General features: G+C 38.4%; 1 protein-coding gene across 18 annotated transcripts in view; it reads left to right on the plus strand.

The window, feature by feature from the left end:
- PLPPR5 (phospholipid phosphatase related 5) overlaps positions 1 to 22957 on the plus strand; it is a 166330-nt gene that overhangs the window by 86922 nt on the left and 56451 nt on the right. For 16 of the 18 annotated variants that reach the window (XM_042819131.1, XM_042819120.1, XM_042819138.1 and 13 more), the window contains one exon: positions 19376 to 19450. The exons of 1 other annotated variant lie outside the window; for it this stretch is intronic. In XM_042819131.1, coding sequence (XP_042675065.1) covers positions 19376 to 19450 — 75 coding nt within the window. Of the gene's footprint in view, positions 1 to 17119; positions 17166 to 19375; positions 19451 to 22957 lie in introns of those variants that run through there. One more of the 18 variants, XM_042819136.1, reaches the window with a different exon arrangement.

Here is a 22957-nt window from a genome sequence, read left to right on the forward strand (position 1 = left end):
TATTCTTATTCTTAACAGTGCTAAAATGCTTTAGCACATGACAGTCTTAAATCCTGAATGTACTACCATGTAAAAAACTGCTATGACTATATTCACAGAAAAGCTCATTTTTGCATGTATAACTTGCCATGTGCTCTCTTCATGGCTACTCCACATCTCCCTTTTGCTTAATAAAAACCAGTGAGAGAAAGATAAGAATTTAAGAATATATATATAAGAAATATAAGATTTTAAGAATGATGTGCTTCAAATCTTGTTTTAATTAAAGAAGATTTATTGAAATAAATGCAACTTTCAGGCAAAAGAGTAAGGAATTCCTGTTTATAACTTGGTTAGGAACATGCAAGACTTGTACCATTCCTTTAATTTCCAATCCTGATGCTCTACTGTTCCATTTCTGGTAATTTTTCATTCTAGTCTTTCAAATTCAACACAGAGATAAATATACAGCAACTGTGTGTTACTTACAGTCTAAGAAGAAAAATAGTGATGATGCTAGTCATTGCATGGATACTTAAATGAATGGCTGTTTAGAGAGAGCCTGATGTCTTTGTTCTGTTGTGTTCTACTGTCTCTGCCTGCAATTACAGTTGTGAGATCAGGGTGTGCATTGTTTATGTGGCACGTTAGGGCACTTCTCTTACCTTTGAGTATTTTTACCTTATGAACAAATGAATTTGTCATGCATATCACTAACTGTCATGAGGAGTAAACCCTCAGTTTGTTGGACAACATCTCTACCTGCAAAAAGTTAATCTCCACTGAGTGTTTCTGAGTTTGATTTCAGTCTTGCTAGATTTATTTTTTTAATAGGAGGGGAGGTTGTTTCTTACAGTAAATACTGAAGAATAAAAATCTTGCTGAAATGTAAGGTAGCCTGAAATTCTTTAAATTTTGATACAGGTGAAAACATTTTTATGTGGACAAACTTGTGGAGAAATGACATGGAGATCTTACAGGATTGAAAAGTAAACATCATTTGAAATTCAGTAGGAATATCATTGTTTTTCTACAATAAATATTACCAAACCGTACGACGTATTTTTAGTATACATTTAATTCAGTGAGCATTTCTTGTGGGGGATCACTATACCATCAGGGTTCTTGGGTTCTTCTTTGGGTTTACAGCTATAGACAACCTTCAGTTCTGATTATGTCTGTTCACATCTCATCTGTTGTTTCTCCATTGTGCAGTACTGTATGTTGCCCACGTACACTTACACTGGAGTTAGTATTTGTAGGCACTTTCTTTCAACTAAGGATGCTTCTTTGTAACTTCAGTGTTTCATGTGAATCAAGCCACGTGTGTATTTTTGCACTTGTAGCTAGTCTGCTTGTTGGAACTCAATGAATAAAAATATTAGTGTATGGGAGGGAAGGTGGTATGATGGTACGTGTCTCCTGTATTGTGCTATTGCCCTCTGTTTTGCAGTTAATGACCATAAAACAATCAGCAGGTGAATGGTTAATTGGGTATATTTATCTATAGTACTGAGCACAAAGATCTTTTGAGGAGAGCATCCAAATATGCAGTAAAGAAGTAGTAATAGTTGTTTGTCATATTGTCTAGACAGTATATGTTACAAAGCACTGAAAGGTGAGGTACAGACTTGATTCTTGTGAAAAGGATTTAAATTGGAATAGGAGCTGATCCACTTGCAGTGGCACACTTCAGGCACAATTGTACTGTAGTGGAGTAATCCCAGCACATGGTCAAAATCAGGCCAGTCAGATTGCTTTTGTATTTCTTGTCAGACTCAATTAAATAGCTGTTTCAAGTATTTACCCTTTATGGTGGTATTGTCTAGGCCTGAAAAGGCTATACTTCTCTTCCATACTGAGGCTCTGTTTTGTCTGTATTTGCCTCCTTTCAATATTTGCTCTGTATCCTGGAGAGTACTTGAAACAGAAGATGGATGCAGAGACTGACATGCAGGCATGTTTTTAAGAATGTATTTAATGAGACAGAGGGTGAGCATTATTCTCAGTGCACTCGAGCAAAACAAGTTGCAATATGTTGCTAACACAAAGTGCATGAGCACATGAACACAGTCACGCTTCCCACTCTGCTGTCTCCTTTTTCTGTGGTGTTTGTTGCCCAGAAACTAGAAGGACATGAGCCATTTTATTTCAGGCTCTGCAGCTCCTCAGTGCAGGCACATCATAGATTTTATTTTTAATTTTTTTTTCCTGCTAGGAATAATTGTGATTTCCAGAAAATTTTATGAACAGAAATTTTGAAGCCTGTTTCTTCTCCTTTGTGGTAAATGAATATTTTAACCCTAATTTCAAGGCGGAGATATATATTTCTTGGAATTATACAAAATGTGCAACTGCTGTGTTGTTTGTGGGCTGCCAGCAGTGCTGCTGGGCGCTGACAGCAGTGAGCAGCTGCCTGCATGCAGGGCTGGAGCCCTCTGCTGAGCATGGAGCTCTTGCAAGCAGAGTACACGCACTGGTTGTCTTTTTGAATTCACCTTCATGTATTATTATTATTATTATTATTATTGCCATTTCAGGCTTTCCTCCATTTCTTTTTTTTTCCATGATGCAAGAGCACATTGTTAGTATTTTTATCCAGCCTCTCGTGTGTTGGTAAAATACAGAGGTCTAGTGGAATGACAGTATTGGCTCATCTTACGGCAAGCTCTAGATGCACAGACATTCCTGTAGAAATGCTCTTTTAGGAGGCAAGGAAGTGATGGTCTGGGGATTTTTGTTTTAATATGGCAGAAAGATGCCAGTACCAGAACTTGTTGTTGCTTACGAGTATACGTGTTAGAATCAACAGCAGAGTTTAAATGATGGCACTCCCAGCCATGCAGACAGGCCTGAGAGCTTGAACCGAGTCTGTTTCTGAAAATAAGTGTCGTGCCATTGCAGTAGGTTTAGAGTGCTTCAGCATCAGCCCATGCCAGAGAGTAGATAGCATTTCAGCAAGGCTCCAGCACTCCTGCCTGCAGTGGGTTCTGCTGCAGCATGGCTGACTTGCTCTCATGTGGCCTCTGCCTTTGCTTGCCTTCTCCAGATGGTGTGGGGTGGCCAAGCAGGAGGCAGCAGTGGTGGAGCTGGGCTGGGCCTGCAGTTTGGACAGGGCCATGAGGGTGTGAGGGAAGGTGGCTGGGCAGCACTACTGCAAGTGTAGTAGGTCCAGGCTAGAGCTGCAGGGGTGAGTGTGGGTAGTGGCAGCTGGGACATGGAGACAGGGACACAAAGGTCTAGTTGCACTTCTGGCCTGATATCTGAAACAGCCAACCAGAAACTCAGCTATGGGAGATAGAAATATGTTCTCTTTCTCTCTTTGGAGTGTATTGATCTGTGCAATAACAGTATAGCAATGATTTGCATTGGTTCTTCCTTAGCAACAAGGGTCCCTCTGCCTCAAATGCATGCTTGTATGTTAGTTGGCACTGAAGATCCCTGTCAGGATTTTCCACAGCATTGACACAGTGCGTCTTGAGACACAGCAGTGAATCTGCATCAGGCCTGTTCAGTATGAACCTGAAGGGAAAAAAAAAAGTTTTTTTTTTTTCTTTTTAAAGCTTATTTTTTTTGGCCAGAAGTAGAAGCATGACATCAGAGCTCGGTAGAGACCCCCCCCAGTTGGTGAGCACGTGGTCTGCTGCCCCAGCCAGCGCAGCACTCCTGAGCGGAGCAAGCTTGTTGATTATAGGCATGCGTAGCACAGCTGGTGGCAACTCACTTGATGCTTGAACAACATGATCTTCTTCAGTAGGAGCATTTGATTTCATTGAAGCACGAAAGTTAGTTTGCCTATGTGGGTACCTGATTCTTATGGAAACTTTCTAAAGGTTTCACGCTTTGTATCTGATTCAATTAATATTGATTTATTAAACACATAGAATAACAAATGTTGCTAAGGATAGTAACAATTTAAAAATTATTTAATTACCTGAAATTTTCTACTCTCCAGAAGAAAAGAACCAAGGAGATTGAAATAACCTGTGAAATGCTACTTAATACATAGGGGGTTTAAAATATTATGAGAACTCGCATAGATGAATATGGTGATGAGTATTTGAAAAACTAATTGCAGTTGAAGACTTCTCTACTGAGCATGATATGCAATCTTGAATCTTCAGAAATCTTCAGTGCATGGGACGCAAAACAGGCTTTACCTTTTTGATGTTTGGTTCATGAGGGTATTTGTATGGTTTAGAAATGGCTTTTTGCTTGCAGTGAGTGTTGAATTGGTATGTAGATAAGGAGACAGCGCATCACAGCTGTAGCAAAGTGGGATGAACTCCCTGGAAAAATGGGATTTGATTTCTAGAGGCGTTCATCTAACAGGATGAATCTGTGCAAAGCTTGCAGAATGTAAACAGCAGGGCTTTCATTGATATCAAAGAGCTTAATGAGTAGGAAAGAAAGTGTACTGGAAGGCATAGATGAGTTTTAAAATAAAATATTCTATATTTGCACTTTTTTCCAATAGTCTTTTCTTCTAATGTGTGATTCCAAACTCACAAATAGTATGTGTCGACAGAAGATACTTTTTGCAGTAGAATTTCTACTTGAAATGTATGAGGGATTTGGTGCTTTTCCATTTTGAACTTTATATACATTTGTTGGGGTTTTCTTTGCATGCACAGCAACACCAAGAAAGCTTTGGGGCATAAAGTGATCAGCTGCTCAGAACAGGAAGTAGTTCATCCTTTTATCAAATAGTGTGTTTCTGTAGCTAATGCTTTCTGGAGTGGCAGTGGTTGTTAAAAATAAATAAATAATAAACCTAGATAATCTCTGACCTTTTTCAGTATTTTGCTCCTAGGGTTCCTAAGTTGTTATGGAAAACTAACATAAGAATAAATGTAGCAACTGTTGATCGATACAAAACTTGCTGCCTTCACACAAAAAGTTCCACAGAAGGTAGTTGACAAAATCTCGAATGTAGCAGGATTTGTTGCACAATTTAACTTTTTTATAAGCATGAAAAATATTAGATGGTGTTCCGTAATACTTATCAGAAAAATGAGAAAGTATTTTTCTCTCTAGCCACCAAAAATTCCTTAGCACAGAACCTTTTTTATCTGCAGATAGAAAAGTAGCAGCAATTTTATTAAATGCAGCACTGACTTAACGCTTGTGTGTGCTACTACTGAAGTTCTGGATTTGCTTTGCTACAGCAACTGGCGTCTATGATGGTCTTATACCTAATGTATTGCATTACTCCATGCTGGACACCCTTGTACCTGGTGTACTGCGTGGTGATAGCTAGGCAGCTTTGGATGGGATTTCAGAGGACAGTTTGAAGGGGGGTGGCTTAAGTTGGTTGCTGAATTATTTTTTTTTCTATCTAAAATGATGACCAAAAATAGGCCTAACAGGCATATTCTTTCTTGGATGTATGACATTAGTGCACTTCCCAGATTGACAGAATGTAAAGTAAGGATTTTATTTCTGTCCCAGAAAAATGTTACTACTTTCCTAGTACTTGTTATTAAAATTCTCATTAGGAAGAGAGTAAAAGTATCCTAGGCATAATACTACAGTTTTTACCTGCATGGTCCTTCTCTGTATTTTTAAAACTTCTTTTATTTCTGTGATCATCAGGGAGTCTGAAGCTATCTCAGGAGGTTAGTGGACCACGTGGTTAGTTTTTTTTCCCAAAACTTATAGCATCAGCTCATTCTCTCTCATTTTTTGCTTCTGGTGAGAATTGTAGTGAGATGGACAGAGAAACTGAGAACCTGCACAAACTTATGCTGCCCTATATTTTTCCTGGAGCTGGCAGTCTGAGGTGGTGAAGCTGGCATGGGATGTGCACACCTGTGGTCATTCTTGCATAGCTTTCAGCTTGACTGGAAAAGAGCTCTAGCTACTTCAGTGAAAATCTGTAGCATTATGGTAGAAATCTCCATTGTGTCTTGTGTTCCCACTCAGGCTTACAGCAGACTTTCAAAATTTTGAGCGATGTTTTTAACAGTTTGAGGATAAAAAGTGAGAGCCAGAACAGAACTGGCTTTAGGAGAGATAGCAGGAGACTTTGTAGTAGAGCAGAACAGTCAGATATATGTACTTCATTCCATGTTGACAGATACAAGTTCAAGCTCTGGAAGTACCGAGAGTGCAATTGTATAAAAAATCATACATAAAAGTCTAAAAGGATGTGAACTGTCCTCTGGGAAATGACAGAAGCAGATCAGCATCTAGAACATGAAGAATTGACTTCTGCAGGACTTTCCTTCTGTTATCTTAAAGACACTTTAAAATTCACTGTTTGTGTAAATAACAAAGTAGATGTTCAGAGCACTTCCACTAACACCTTGCTAGCTACTGAGTCTGGATGGCACCAGTGTTAGCTGCTTCAAAGGCCATTAAAAAAATATAAATTATATCAAGAAATTATGTCGCCAAATATTTTAAATTATGCACAAAAAATATACAAAGTGATATTACCAAAGATACAAACCTGTTTAAAAAATAGCAGAAGATGTATTTTTCTGTACTTCATGCCAAGATTCCAATTTGTGTTTTTCTTAAGAGAAGGAAAGAGATCTCTAGTTTTCTCTCTTTCTGGAGGAACCAGGAACAGCAAAGATAAATCCTGAGTAAGAAACATTAAGTTATCTTCCAGAATCTTTCAAATACTGCAACTGAAATTATCTTTACAATCTCAGTGTCAGATAGTCACTGCCTGTTCTATTATTACTACTCCTACCTATCTTGAAAAACGTCTGTTCACGATACATTCTCTATAAAAATATGCAGCAAGACATTAAGCTGCTTTTCCATACATCTCTTGTACTGCTTTTATTGCAGTAATATCTAGGCCTTGGAAACAAGCACTGTATTAATGTTTGTTAAAAGAAAAAAAAAATTAAAAATGGTGACTGTATGAGACAAGAGTATGCATTTGTATTATTTTTTTACTGTGTTTACTATTCATGCTTTTCAGGAAAGTTAGCTAAAATCCTAGCAGAAATATAAATCATAGCTGTAGCTAAACTATTAAGCTGGATCATGGCTATATCTGTAGTTAAAAAAAAAAACCCTTTTCAAAGGTCATTTTTCAATAGAATGTGTGCTAAATTATGAACTGTGTGTTTAATTGTGTGAAAGTCAGTTTGGTTTGCGTTTCCCTTCTCCCACGCATTTGTTCTTCCAGGGCATGCTAAAGCTGTCAGTGGTTCATTCAGATGAATATAGGTCATTGCACATTTTCAAGTACTCTTGTCCCAGTGGTCTCTGTTAGCTAGTCTAAATTCTCTTAAAAACATTTCCAGCTAAATATATTTTTCTTGTAAGTGTGGACACTCTTATCTGAGGCAACACCTTTGCTTTCTTTCCCCTAGTTCATTGTTACTGATTTTTTGAGTTACAGGATCCTTACAGCAGTGACTCTCATTTGCTATCAGTCTGGACAGTAGCTAATATATTTGGAGTACTACTGAAACTTTTATGACTGTTACTAATTATGCAATTTCTTTACAAACTGTAACAGAGATGCATGGCACTGCAACATTCATTATCACAAAGAAACTCACATAGTTCATAGCAAGGTGCTTTCTAACAGCACTTAACAGGTCTCAGCCAGTTGAAGTGTTTTTCACCTAAATGCATGAAAATCTATTGATTGCAGAAGAAAACCATTCAATTGTTCTGAAAGAAAAAAAAGATGTGTTTTAATAACATAAGATGTTCTGGTATGAATGCTTTAACTTTCTTTGATCTGTCTTAGGTTATTTGACAGTAGTGGTAGGCGAAAAAAATCTATTTTTGTTAGCAGGAGAGCCTTTAATTTCACTTGTACTGAATAAGCTTCCTGGAGAAAAAGATTGTGTAATGTGGTAAATATGCAGCAATCTTCTTGCAAAGAAAAAGTTAAACAGTGGTGAAGAAATAAACTGTTAATTAGTAATTGATAGAAAGAGTTTTTTTTCCCATGTTGTATTTCATGGAGGAGGAGGAAAAAAAAAAAAAGACAACCAGTCTAAATAGTAGGTTAGCATTACTCTGCCAGATCACTCAAACTTTATTTTCAACCACTTTTATGAATTATACATATACTCTAGGGTTGTCCCTTTAAACTGCTCTGTCAGTTCATACAGTGTCCCAGAAAAGGGAACTGTACAGAAATGTATTGTCCTAGAAGTAGCCATGAATGGCACTATAAGGTATGGACAGCTTTCTGACTCTCAAAACCTTTTTTTTTTTTCTGTGAGTATATGAAGCAGGTGGTCTTTTTTACTAGTATCAGGAAAGTCCTCTGGTTCTTCATCTGCAGAAGAATTATGGAGTGAAAGCTCACTGAACACTGCATTCTCCTATCTATGCTCCAAAGGACAGTCAAGCAATCAGTAACAGGGCTGTAAATGTTCTTATTTTTATTCTTGTTCTGTTAAAAAAAAACCCAAAAAAAACCATGTTTCAGGATTCAATGTCAGCCTCCAAACACAGACACAGAGTTGAAACACGAGGCCATCTAGTCTGTCTCTGGTTTCTGACTGTGACCATTACAAGATGCTTAATGGAAAAGTAGGAGAAATAGAGAGTATACTTCAGTGATTCAGGTGCCCTGAATTAAGTGATTAAGAATCTGAAAGTTCAGTTGGATCATCACATTGAAAAGCTAATCATGTCCTCAGTTCAAGAGTCTAAATATCTCCAGGGGCCTTTTCGTAGCTTTAGCTTCCGCAAGAAGCTAAAACTCTCTCAAAAGACTTTATGAAACAATACATCCATTTTCCACCAGTGATTCATTTCTTAGCCCTATGATAGCAAGAGAAGAAAAGGCCAGACTGTACCTCTCAAGCTGAAAACTGCACTGGAAGTAAGCCTTCATTGAGGAGCAGGCAGCCTTATATTTTCTTGAGGTAAGAACACTTAAATGGACGTTTTTAGCAACTGAATTCAGAACAAAGATCACACACTCTTGACGCTACTCAGTAGGACTTCTTTCACACACTGATTTTGATCCAGATTGATTGTTTCACTGGCAGTAGCTCTTCTAATTTCTCTATAGTCTGTCACATCTTTCTATGAGATTATATCTTACTATATTTAGGTGTATATCTCTTTCCTGGCCGGCAGATTCTTTTTAGATGCTAGTATCCTAGTCACATCTGCTGTTTCAAGATGCTTTTCTGGTAGAGGTTCTTTTTCTTCACACACTCAAATCTCATGTATTGCTCACTATCTGTTTTTTTACATGATTATGGTTTTTTCCTTGAAAGTCAGATTTCTTTAGCCATGTCATTCACTTGCGAGATGTTGTCTTTAATATTATCTTTTTTTCTCCTTACTGTCACCTCTTTTTAAAAGTCCTCTCATCAGAAAAAGTGCCTATTAATATGGCCAAACAGCATAAAACCTTCTTTCGAAGACCTGAGGCATCTAGCAGTTCAATTTAATCTTTTATTTTATAAATGTTCTTTCTCTTGGGGCTGGAAGAATTCCATTAAAGAACAGATAAACTAGTCTTTCACAGCTGACAGAGGCACCTGGGATCCTTTTCTTGGTGTAATTCTTCAGTGGAATTTTTCAACATAAAGTAGGATTAGTAGATTCTCCTCACGTGATTTCTTTTTGTAGTCTGAAACGTCTATTCTTGCTTCTGTCACACTACATATCTTTCCTCCGGATCATCTGATTACTTACCTATTGACCCCTCTTATTAAGAATTTCTAATCAGCTGCATCTGTTTTTCATTCTGTAAATGTGCATCTTCACTTTTCCCTTAGCTGTTATTTCTTCAAACACGATTCTTGTCCTAATCTACTGCATCATGTGGTTGGTCTTGTGATCCAGTTGTGCTTATTTGCATTGTCTCTTACTCTCCTCTTGTAGAGCTAACTGCTCTTCTTTTCCACTCAGTGTCTTCCAGTTTCTTCCCTTTCTTTCTTCACAGTGCTCTTTCGACTGGCTGTCGTTTTCTACTGCCTTGTTTTCATGGCATGAGTGAACACTTTCCTTTTGAGACTTTGTGTTTTAGATCCTCATTTTCTTCAGGGATCTACAGTTCTTGAATTTTTCACGCTATATTTTATCTTATTCTCTGTCATGTCCTTAAATCCCCTTTATAAACTTGATTCCATGTACCCATGGCAACAGTCACTTCAGATTCTGTAACCAAAGCAAGTGCTGAATTAATTCCTCAGTGCTTTTCTTGTTTATCAAGTCACATACAAATGGGGAAACTAAATTTTCATATCTGATGACTCTCCTCTAAAACGGAGCCCTTTTTCTAAGACCCGTGTTACAACCTTTTAAGGAAAACTTAGTGGGTATATTCCTTTTTTTATTATTATTTTTATTTCTCTGTTATTGTCAGACAATCTGTTAGATTTTTACAATTTCTTTCACAAATAGGGGTTATTTATCAATGTTTTTCTAGGAGAAGATCTGAGTTGCTTCTTGGCGTGTTTTGGAATATCCCCAATTTGATGTTCCATCAAAATGTGATATTTGGCCTATTTCCTGACTCTTTGTTGTAAAAGACTTATACCCTGAAATGGTCATAAATTCTATTTAATTACAGTTCAGAAATGCGTTCACAGATCTACCCTCTATTCATATGTTTCCAAGAGTAAAATAAGGTATAAATATGCTGAGTTGGATTGCATTTGGCATTTACAAAATGGCGTGGGTTTGTATGGTTAAATTTTTTTGGTCAGCATTACTATTTTTTCCCACTTCTGTTTCCACGTAAAATAGACAGATATACCACCACATTGTCAGAGGATGGTCTCTCTGGAAAGTAGATGTTGAATATTTGTTTAGGATGCACTGAGCTTTGGGGGTATTCTTCCCAGAATGTTTAGAGAAGAAAGCCAGGAATAGGCAACGTGTATCTGGGATGGTGAGGGAGAAAAAGTAAATTGAATTTGTTACCAGCCATCTGTTACTCCCACAGAAACTGCTGCCTTGTGCCTGAGTGGTTAAAAACATGAAACAATGCAGCAGGTTTGCTCTGAAGGGGTGGCTTTGCATACCCTTGTCAAATACTCCTAAGAAGGCATGAGCATTCTTCAGTCAATAAGAACAGCTTGCTCCAGTGAGTGTAGGAAGGCGGTGGTGAGTGTTGGTAGTAAGAGCTACTGAGCAGCTCATGACAATATATGATTAAATGCTGTGTAAATTCAGAGTACCAGCCAGCACATCCTGGTAACTACATAGGTGTTACACACGTAGCATAGACAGTATCAACTGTGGAAGTAGGAGTGGAAAGCAGAAATGACTACAGGTAGAAGGTTGCTTAATAGTTAAGCAGGGGTGGTGTAAGTGTGTATGGGATTGATTAATCTCATGAGAAAGCTGCTAGTGTGTTTTCTCACATTAGTAATATTAGAAAGAATTTGCTTTTCTGATTGTGCAGACTGTGGAGAGGACTAGTTCTCTTAGCGGAGTACTCTCCTACAAATAAGCTGTATCTTGACCATCTGTTGCCAGATGGAAGTGTTCTACTTCTGAATCACTGGCTGCAATGACATACTTAGAAAATGAATCTTTCATGGATAGATCCACGGCACAAAACTGCGATGACCTTCTTATACACGTGCTGTAGTTATGTTTTCTGTTTACTAGGTCTAAAGTTACAGTATGGCCGTATTCTCCTGTGAGCATTTTGTTATTTAGAAGGCATTGTATCTTGTGACTTGCACCTGTCCCTACTGAGGTATCCCAGTTGCCCAAATACATGATATTACTGAAAAACACAAACTCACCATACAGTTTCTATTTCATCTTTGTATGTGAAATCTGTGAATTTATTTGAGGGGTCTGTAAAAGTCTGCAGTGAAGGCCTGTGGAGGCAGTGCTCAGGCAGGCCCAGAACACCTTGCTAGTTGGCTCATACACCTCCACCTACTGGTCTGCAATTACATTTTCCCTGTTGTCATGGTTTTATGTTTTTGTTTTTGCTTTTTTTGTTTTTGGATTTCAGTATTCCACATCAAAACATCATGTAGTGTACGGGCTATTAAAGTGTCACTGCCCCAATCCCAGCTACCTATCCCTGTACATTACAGCAGTCATGGGATCTGGCCCTTCCGGGTGGGGGGCGCTCTCTTGCTGCCTGGCAGTGGGTGCTGGAGGGTGCTTTCCTAGCCGTTCCAAGCTTTTCAGGTTTGACTCGGTCCCAGGAACTCTCTCTCTCATATTGTCTGATTTATTAATTTCAATTTCAATTAACTTGTATATATTGTGTTATCTTGTATTCCAATATTATAGTAAAATAAGTTTTCCTCCATAGATTGTTGCCGCTGTTCTTTTCCTCCCTTCCTTCCTTCCCATTTTTTTTGTGGGACTGGGGTGGGGGGGGAGGGCAGAGGCCTGCCGTCCCTGTCACGGACATAGATTGATCTGGTCAACTCCGTGACACCTGTGAAAAAAGTTCATGTTTTTTTTCTTTCATTCCTTAAGATTTTTACTGTGAGTTTGTATGTATATATGTGTTTATTTAATGAATGGTGATTCAGAGGAAGAAAAAAAAGAGAAAAGCTATTAATAAGCTAAGAGGGATCTTTATAATTGTGCAGTAAAATTTTAAGTTCTCCAGAATTGCTCTGTTTTAATGAAGTATAAAAATGATTTTCATGGTTATGATCTTTGAAGTTTGTCTCTTTACACATGGTGTTATGCATAAATTAGGTCTTATTCAGGAGTTGAGAATTGTCAGTGAATTTTATCTATTCAGAAATAATGCCAAGTCTAAAATGTTGCATGAGGAGAACTGACTTATTTGGCTGGAAGGAAACAGAAAAACTAAATGGAATGTAAAGGAATAGTTTATAGAGACTTATAGGTGCTAAGTTCTATCATACTGATCTAAATGAGAAAAAGATGATAATCAGATTGCTGCAGTGACATAGAGACTCTCATTGGTGATGTGGTGCATCTCTTTAATTTAGAAAAACTGCATCTTCTCCTGTCTGCAATAGCATCACATCCTCTTGTCAGTACAGAATTTGCTTACATATTCACAGGAGGAAAGTACTCAACACATTTTAAGATACAGTTTAATGAATAGCAGCAGTTAAACACTGGGAAGAAAACCAGTATTGTTAGGCTCAGGTTCCCAAAAGTTACCCATCAGTGGTTCAACTCAACTTGAGGCGCAGCCATTAATAAATACAAAATAATTTTTATGTGTGTGACTGTAGCAACTTTTGCTTCTCCTTTGTGTGTACTTTTGGTGATCATCAGAGTAGGTGATCTTTTTTTTTTCCTTGCAAAAGTCACATATAGGGAGGTACGTGAAGTAACTTCTGTTTGGTACAAGGTGGAAGTGAACCTTGTAATAGAAAAATGGTCTAAAGTCTCATACCTACTTTATTTTTTTAGTTATTTCTTCAGGACTTTTGGGACACAAGACTCCTTTGTGCTGTGTTTAAGGCAGATGCAATGTTGCTTCCCTCTATCATGGCCTCTGTCATTCATCCCTCCTACATTGGTTGTAGTTGATTTAGTCTTGCCTCTTAATCTGCTCCTGAATGCCCAGCAAGACTATTTTAAAAGTTCTATGTATCTGAATATTTTGATTCTAAAAGAGAAAAAGGTGAAGACAACAAGCTATTCTGGGGTCTATATGGGGAATTATTCCAGATGGTTACGTTACAACTATTTCTGTCGTGTCTCCCTGCAGATTCCTGCAGTCAGCTGCCTAACCGTGGGAAGGTGTTTTTGTATACGCTTTCTGAATGGGAAGTACTTTCTGCTCTTATGGTGGGCGGTCATTGCTGCACTCATGTCAGCTGGAACTTCATGTCAGCACAGGATTTTGCTCCTTCGTTCAGTAGAGGAGTCTTTATTTATTTATTTATTTATTAATGCAAAACTACAGGATTAAGATTTGCCTTGATTTCACAAATGAGTCAATTTATGAAACTCTTTCATTGGTTAATTCCATATTAATTTGCCTGTTTGCAAAGTAAGTACATTCTTCCTTCATCTTGTTAACATAAAAATGACCTTGTTATTTCTGATAATGCAGCTTGTTGGGCAAACTTAAATCCTATCACTAGAACATAATCCAGCGAATCCTCTTCTTCCTGATAACACTTCTTACTATTTAAAGTCCTGTGGGAGATTTTGATTTGCTGTTTGACAGACTTATAGGTCCTCCTAATATTAATCTTCAAACAGCATATAATCTAAAAAGCAGAAGGATATAGTTTCTCTCAGTTTTAGCTTTCATCTCTTGAAGTAATAAGATTTCCTCCCAGTAGCATTTCAACTGTTTGTTTCACAGTTGTTTTTTTTTTTAAACTCATTCTTATATATTTCAAGATAAGGGTGCATCATTTAGATCTCAGTATTGTTACATATGTACACTCATCAGAAGTCCAGCAGTGAATGAAGAAATTGGATTCATTTGTACAACATATGTAGAAATCACTGGGGCAAATATGATGGTGATTGTGCCCCCAACACTCATAATATTCTGTTCTGCACTTTATTTACTCTCCACCTAGATTTTGCTGTCTCTTGGTAATCATTGAGGGCCTGACAGATGACACAGTGGTTATAGATTGTTTTGGTTATAGATTAATACTTTTGTGAGATGGAAAGGTATTTGGAGGAAGTGGCAGAGGAATTGCTCAAGCTTCAGAGGGAAAGATGTCATGAAGTTCATGACTAAAGATTCACCAGTTAGTAGCACTTACTAATTTTCAAGTAGCAAAACAGTTACATGCATTTGCTTGCTCTCACCACAGTGATTTGCAATTGTTCTTTTTGCTCTCAGATGATAGCAGCCTACTTTTACGTAGTTTAGATTTCGTTCACTTCACACTTTGCTTTTGGATGTGCATTGAAATGTTGATTTTGATTTTGTTGTGTTCTGTGTCTTAGTTACCTGAAACAGCAGATATTTCTCCAGCATCTTGACTGTCAGTATGAGCTGTGTTCTACATATTTTTGCTACAATAATCTTAGGAGATCAATAAAATTTTTCTACTGGAGAGAATTGGCTGTTTGCTTACTCTGGCAGATCTGGAGCCTGAAAGAAAGATCATTTGTATTTTTTTGAAATTGTTTTTTAAGAGAAAGATGGTTTGTAAAAATTTGTTGGCTGAGTCACATTCCTTAGCATTTACTATTGAAAAAGAGAGAGACTATGTTACAGAGAAACCCAGGAGATCTGTAGGTCTCCCTGAGATTTGCTGAAGACAGTTTCTGCTTTTCCCAGAGCTATGTATATATTTTTTTCAATATGCAACATTTACTGTGTGGATGAGCAGGCAGATAGCATTGATTTTATGGAAGCTTTGCCATGGAGAAACTTGCTTTGGGACTTGACAAATTCATTCAAGTTTTTTGTTTGTTTGTTTGTTTTTTATTTTACTGCAAGAAGTAGTTTGTCATTTAATTGCAGTATTAATGATGAATTTCTGAAGTACTTAGGCTGGTGGGAATTAACATAGAGCAAAGCAAAACCGCAGTTGAATCGATTCATGTGGAACAAAGTGAGAAATATTGCGGTTGCATAGATGCCAAGATATTACAGTTAAGCACCTTATTTTCAAATTGCCGTCATAAAGCTAATAGGATTTCTTCATTTGTCCTTCCTGTTGTTCATTAATGTTTACTAATAATGGTTTCTGGGAATAAGGTGAAACCTGATTAGACTATAGCATTGTTTTCAATGTAGTAACATTCTGATTGTTGTTGTTGTGCACGATTCAGTGTCTCAAAACAATAGGAAATTTTGGTTAATTGTCCAAACGCACCAAATGTGTTCTTAAATGAATGCTACATATGTGCATAAAGGTCTGCAAATTGCATCATTAGATTGCAATCTCCTTTAGCACACTCATACCACTATCTTGCTGCATGTCAGAATCCAGTGGTGTTTCCTACCATTAAAACATTCTTAAAAGTATGCACAAATTCCCTTTAATCAAAAAAAAAAGTAGAAGACATAAGATTTATACTGACAAGTACCATTTATAAAACTGAAAATAGATAAGTAACAGACCAAACACAGCATAGAAGCCATGTTTGTGTAGCATTTTTGTTTCATTGTTGACTCCAGATACAATAAGACCCTGTCTCTTTCATTTTAAACACCTCTGCAGCCAGAGCTCTAGGCAGTTATGCAGAGCATATCACCTTCCTTCAGATGGAACAATTCTCTGAGGGTGAAAATATCCTGTTTTCATGCTATCATTCAGGAGGTTACTGCCGTATATATATTTCCCAGGTATTTGATCATGATATCTTCTGGTGCTGTCTTACTGAAACTACCAGCTGGAAGATTAGGAAAGTCGGTGAAACCTTTGTGGGGGGTGGGGGAACAGACCTGAAAATGAAACCAAAACAAGAACTCCCAGTAAGAGGAGGGTTACAGGAAGGAAGGAATACACAACTATGATACTGGGCACTGAAAAGGACTCCCTAGGGCAGTGGTCACAGTACTAAGCTGCTAGAATTCAAGAAGCATTTGGCACTGGTCCCTGACATAGGCTTCAAATAATGGGTGGTCCTGTGTGGAACCAGGGGTTGGATTTGGTGGTGTTGGTTTTTTTTTTTTTTTTTTTTTTTTTGTGGGTCTCTTCCAACTTTTGGCACATGTATAACAAGCTCATTTTATGTGGAAAACTTAGTGGTGGCTCATAAGCAGCCTTCGTTCCAGGTTGCAGAGATGCTGTCCCTCAGGCACACTCTACTGGCCTGAGCTCCTCCTGAGAGCGTGTGCCCACAGTATTTTTTCCAAAAAAGGGAGAGAGAGCACAAATATGAGTATGACTCCCTTGTTTAGCAGCAAGGCAGACTGGTTATGGCATATGGCAAAGGCAGGCTTGTCTGGGGAACTGATCCTGTAGACTGTGGTTAGGCATCTTCCCCAGAACAGCAGCTGGAGGCAGGCTTGCTAATGCATACAGTGGGTTACTGCCAGAGTAATTGTTTCATAGGCTGCCTAGTAACTAGTTACAAGAAGAGATTTCCTATTACTAAAACAGAAGGAGCTCTTTTCTGAGATCTATTTATAGGGATGCTTGTAGCATTTCTGCCATGCTTTCACAGGTGGCTTATTGATGTCTCATTTGGGTTTACTCATCTTCCTCCAGATCCATAGCAACAAACTGTGGAAAGGCAATTTCACATATGGTATGTGTGTGTTTCAGCAAGTGTCTGCCTCCATGTTACAGAAAAGGAAGCTTTGGGATACACCACAGTGTCTACAGTTCATCCTCATTTTGGTGCGTTGAGAGTTTTAGGCATTGGCTATCACAGAGCTGCAGTACTTAAGTGACATGAGCAAAAATGTGTCTCTCTTGTGGTAGTGTGCTGGAGAAGAGGAATCTTTGTTTATTCTTATTCCTGAGGTAACAGCTGAAGAGCACCTATCTATTGGTCCTTAATGCCCAGAGCTTGTTCTAGTCTCTTCAGTGTGCTCTCAACCACTCAATAAGTAATAAATAACTGCTATGTTGACATCTCTTTATTGAGCTGAGCCTGTAGCCCAATCTACATAGCTGTGCATGCACATCCCTGCATACAGTATTAATGCTTATATAATATAAGCATTAAGTGTTATGAGCGTCAGTAAGTCCCTGGGACTCACCAAGTGAAAATTTAAATCCAGTGGAATATGACCATGGAGTTTGCCCTGGGATACATACAAATAAATTGATTAATAGCAGAGCCATTATCTTCTATTTGCTTGATAAATAAGTTCAGCCTTTAACAGTCTGAGCGATTTCAAGATGTGTCATACTGCTTGTTTATGGAGCATTTTCTTTTTTGTTGCTTTGAGTAAACACAAGTTGAATACAGAAAATTACTGCTGTGTTTGATAGCACCAAAGACTGTGCTAAAAATGTTTGGATTGACAGGTCCCAGCTGATAAGTTAACAGCTCCCAAGGAGACTCCAGTTGGTGCAAGCACAACTCTCACTGAGCAGAACAGTATCTCTGTCTCCACATTTTACTGATGGATGGGATGGAAGCCCTGTGTCATGATTCCCAGCCATATTTGTGAGAGGAGGGGGCATCCTACTTGCTCAGCACACTGCTAAGGCTGGACTGTACACACACAACAATGTGTATTTTCCCAGTGTTGCTTGGAAGCATCAGCCTGTATGGCTGAGACCTGTATGAAATACACACATACAGGCAGAGCGCAAGATGAGGGAAGTCCAGAGGCAGAAGTTAAAGAGGAGTTGGTTGCGGCTGACTGATACACCAGAAGAAGGGAAATCAAAGAGGGATTTGGGAGAGGCACAGAAGAGAGAAATGGAGAAGGAGGGAGATGGATGTGCTATGTGAGGGAAGAAGAATGAGGAAAAAGTTTAAGAGAAAAGAAACTGGAGGAGAAACACAGGGAGACAGGAAGGAGAGATCATAGAAAAGAGTGATTAGATGGGAATGAACAGTAATGGGTAACAGCTGAGAAAAACAAGAGAAAGCTAAATGATTCTTTTTGTATCCTTGGGAAGACAGGAGAGAGAATTTATTTTTATTTAATATTTAAAGCACCAATTTTAATCAAAGCAATTATTTTATTCATTTATTTTAAGAAAGAGAGATCTCAAAGGGCTGCCTAGCACATAAAAGCATGTTTTTAGTTCTCAAAGATGCTAACTCCTCCTGAGATTTTTAGTTAACTTACTATTGGACTCATGGGGTGGCTCCTAGGAGCATCATATTTACAATGTGTGGCTTCTGCTCATCTTTTTCTGCAGCAGAGATTAGCTCTGCAGGATTTTCTTCTAGGCAGTCATAGCTTTTTTTTTTTTTTCTCCTCTTTCTTTGACTGCAGGTTAGGTTTGTTTTTGTTGTTTTGTTTTTAAGGAACTATGACATTGTTTGTATTTGTGATATTAAGAATAAATAGTCTGTGGATCCTCTAGAACCAGAAATCTACTGTGTTGTGATTGCGAGACATGACTTCACAGCTTGGTAATTCACTGTAGTTCTGTGTTCTCGTGCTTCTGTAGAAGCTTGGTAGACTGAAAACTTTTAAGCCTTCATTCAGTTAATGCACCTCAACAAAGCCCTGTAACATAAACTTTAAGAGCATGCTTCAATTTCTTTGAAGTCAATGAAACCTAGAAAAACTCTGCTGAAAAGAGATAAAATATCTGTTTGGAAATAGAAGAGGTTGAATTAAGTAGGGATGTGAATAAAAATTTTATGTGCAAATCATTGCATAGGTACTCTTATTTAGGAGAAAAATGGCTGGAATCAGTTTAGTATAATAGTAAAATCTAAGTTAACTTGAAACTCCCTCATACCAGAAAAAAAAGAACGACACGTGCAGTCCTTTACTCTGCTGTATTTCTCACCATTTCTTATTTTGATATGCTTATGTTCTATTTAGGCCTATTATAGTCTGTTGCAGGCACGCTATTCTCAGCAGTGCTGGCTTCTTACAGGTGGATGTAATATAGTTTTGTTCTCTTCACAGATGAACATGATTACAAACAGCAGGCATGCATCTCAGAGAAACCACACGGCATTGCCATGCTTCACGCTACTGGAGGTAAAACAAACTGTGGATAAATTGCTAAGTATTTGGGGTGTATTTTTGAAGGAAATGCTATTAGTAGCGACTGATTTATATTTATTAATGTATTTATGTTTATTTCAATATGGACTGTTATCTGTTAGTTGTCAATCTCTTTTTTTGCAGTTGTGAATAAAATTGTAGTCCCTGTAACTGTTTCTCAGTGCTTGCATGAGAGGCCGTGTGAAAAGGGGTCTTTAACTCTACAATTTAATTTTATGTGGATTTAACGTTCTGAAGTTACAGAATCCAACAGAGTGAAGTACCTCTGAGCTGAACTCTTATGGATATTGGTGGAAAGGGCTTGTTAATAATACTCAGTATGGAAGATGTTTCATTTATCAATCTTAAAGATGAGGAGTGGTAGAACAGAATGTTATAGTGGTTGTTCAAAGTCTTTCAGTCTGTAAGGAGTGGGAGACTATAGCAGAAACGCTAAGTCACAACTTGAAGCAGTGATTGAGCACCTGGTGGGAAGGCAGGGCCAATCCAGGGGAGCTCAGGTGCATGCAATGCCCCTGAGTAACTAGAAGGGCTGAAGTCAGGATTCGCCCCTTTCCAGACCTCATTTAAGGACTGGCAATGGAGGTAAGGGCATCTTGCTGGACATCCTTGTGTATGTGAAGCCTTCTGAAGGTGAACGGCTTCTTTGTTTCTGTGCCTATGGCTGTTGTGTTTGAGGAAGTCCTCTCTTGTTGCTGCCTAGGGCTTTGCTACTCTGCTGTCATTACTGTGCTTCCCATTGTATTGCAGTGTAACAGAGATGTTTGGGAATAATGCATATTGAGTATTGAGCTCCATTTGAAACACTTTCCTTTAATCTTGATCTTATTGTTGAGACTATTCTCAATTTAATTAATTAAAGCAGACACAGCTCCAATTACACCTGCCCTGCAGTGGAGCTGGAGCTGCAGCATGCATAGGTCTGTTGGGCACTCTTTGAGCCGCTTTAGGATGGATCACTCAGCCCCACCAAGAATTCAGTAGATCTTGCCACGTGTGCGGTTTTTCAGAGTGGCTTCCATGACTGAATGACAACTGCTAACCAAACTGTGCTAAAACTAGCTTAGTTGGGTTAGATCCCGCAAAGATATGGATAAGGATGCTGCACAGCCATATCTGAGTGTGGCCGGGAGCACGCTGCTTGCAAACATCTATGTGATGATGGCTGATATAGCCCTTCAGCCCCAGTGGAAAATCTTATGCAAGCATTTAGATGTGAGTTTATTATTATACTGTAGTCACACAAGTTCTGTGATATGAGGTAAGGAGAAGGGTAGCAAGACATCTACAACTAGTTCTGGGAAGCCAGCACTGTTTACTGTGGGATGCCCTGATAATACATTTAGAGACATCTGGTAATCAGAGAAAGGATGATATCAATAACAGTATAGCAACATGCTGTGGAAAAGTGAGAGGCGTAGAAATTGTGACTTAAGTTAAACTCATGAAATGTTGGATTATTTCTTTTTATCTGCACATTTTGGAAGTAGAAGTTGCTTCCATGTGAATAGGAAATTGCTTCATTGCATGGTATTATTTCTGTCACATCACTTCAGCTAATATTGTAGCTTGGCAATTTATGTTCACTCTTTTCAAGTAACGTTTGTGATCCACTGTGACACAAATCACTGTGGATCCACTGGCTTTTTTTGCCTGTGCTATGTCACGCTGAGACAGCATCAGAGTGGATGATTTCTATATGAAATTTAACTGCATTAAAAGATCCGAAAACCTGATGTTGTCATGGTACTATTGCATAAGTTTATGTCATAGAAGTCACTGGGAAGACAGTAAAGAACATCCAAATCTATAAATGGGTATCAAGGTGACATGATTTCCGTTCTTGAATGTTGGAGGGAGCATTCAACCTTATTTATGTTCTGCTTCATCAGTTGTAAAGTCTAAAGAACTGTTCTATGCCCACTTCTGGTAAGATACACAGAAGAGAAGAACAGGTATGCAGTAGCAGTACTTTATAATCATTTATTAGCATGGCTACCCAGGGTAGAAAAGGTGCTCCAGATATGTATCAGCTACAGTTTTTTCTTAAAGCATCTGGATAAGCTAAGTATGTAGTATCATCTGAGCACTTAAGTCAAGGCATTTGGGTGATGAGAAGGAAGGTCTGTGAGATGTCTTAGCTTTTCTTTTAAAGTCTCATGGTATGTTCTTCCATAGCAGACGTTAGCCAAACCGCATGCATCGAAAACATAGTAAGAAAGCAATTGTACTTTTGCTTATGTGGTAACTGGAGAGCAAAACAAGGTGTTGAATGAGGATTCAAGTATACACAACCATGCAACCAAATCCTCTCTGCTGATACAAGGGAACAGCAACCACCAGGTGCCAGTGGTAGTGACTGTCCTTTGGTGGTGATTGTCTCCTTGTGGAGACCTGATGCCTGTAATGTTTTTGTAAGACTGGACTGACTGGCACAGAGAATGTTTAATTGCAGGGATGCATTAACAGCTAAGCTCTGTGTAACTTCCCAGCCTGTACTTCCAGAGTTTGTTTTGTGTGAGAAAAAGTAAAAATTACTTTTCCTGGAAAGCTGTTAGCCTTTATTTCTTAAGTATTTGAGCAGGTCTTAAGGGGATACCGAATATAACGCAAGACTATGCAAATTCTATCTTGCTTTTCACTGGAACATCTGAAGTGCTGTTGCTCTCTGTGCCACTTGTGTCTTGGCAGCACACTCCCCTGAGCTCGCTGGCAGTGACAGAGAGTTAGTCCCAGCTGCATGCTCTGCACAGTTTTGCCCATGCTCACCTCTCTGCCTGGCCAAGCCCTGGCTGAAGGCTAAGTGAAAGTCAGTACCTCAGCCCTATAAGACTTGAAGATGCTGGCTGGAAACAGCAGCAGGGAATATTTACATTACATGTTAGCCAGGTTCTCTTTGCAGAGAACATGACTTTTTCATGAGCAGCCTGCAGGTTAGAAGGAAAAGAAAAGGTGAAGATCAGAGTGATTAACATTAGAGGAATGCCAGGTGTAGTGTTTCTCTTGCAACAAAGAAGAGTAAGTTTTTTTACACTTAGAGCTTGCTCTCAATCACTGGCTCAACTCTGCTAAGCAGCTGCATTTCGACGGATTTCAATAGTTGATAGTTAGACTAACGGATGATAATGTACTTGTTAGAGCTAGTTTCTATTCACTTGGTCTTTCTAGCAAAGGTTACTTCATAGTAGATTTTTTCCCCTAACTTGTTTCTAACTTATTTCTAACCTAATGAGAAAAAAGATCTAAAGATGTACAGAAACTTCCAGTAGTATGAAAAGCAGTCTCAACAGACTTCATTCTTCTGGTGATATTAAGCTCTACACCTTTCAAAATGTTAGCGTTTCTCTGCAGAGCAGTCTCATAAGCTACTGCTGTCAACTGTTCAGAAAACATCTGTCCTCTTCAACTCACAAATTTATTGAGAATGTGCACCTGGGTATTCTGTCATCTTTTCCAGATACCTTCATTAGCACTATTCAA

Source organism: Centrocercus urophasianus, unplaced genomic scaffold (assembly GCF_019232065.1).
Source record: "Centrocercus urophasianus isolate 14NV4802_14NV808 unplaced genomic scaffold, USGS_Curo_1.0 seq_18, whole genome shotgun sequence".
In the NCBI taxonomy this organism is placed as follows: Eukaryota; Metazoa; Chordata; class Aves; order Galliformes; family Phasianidae; genus Centrocercus; species Centrocercus urophasianus.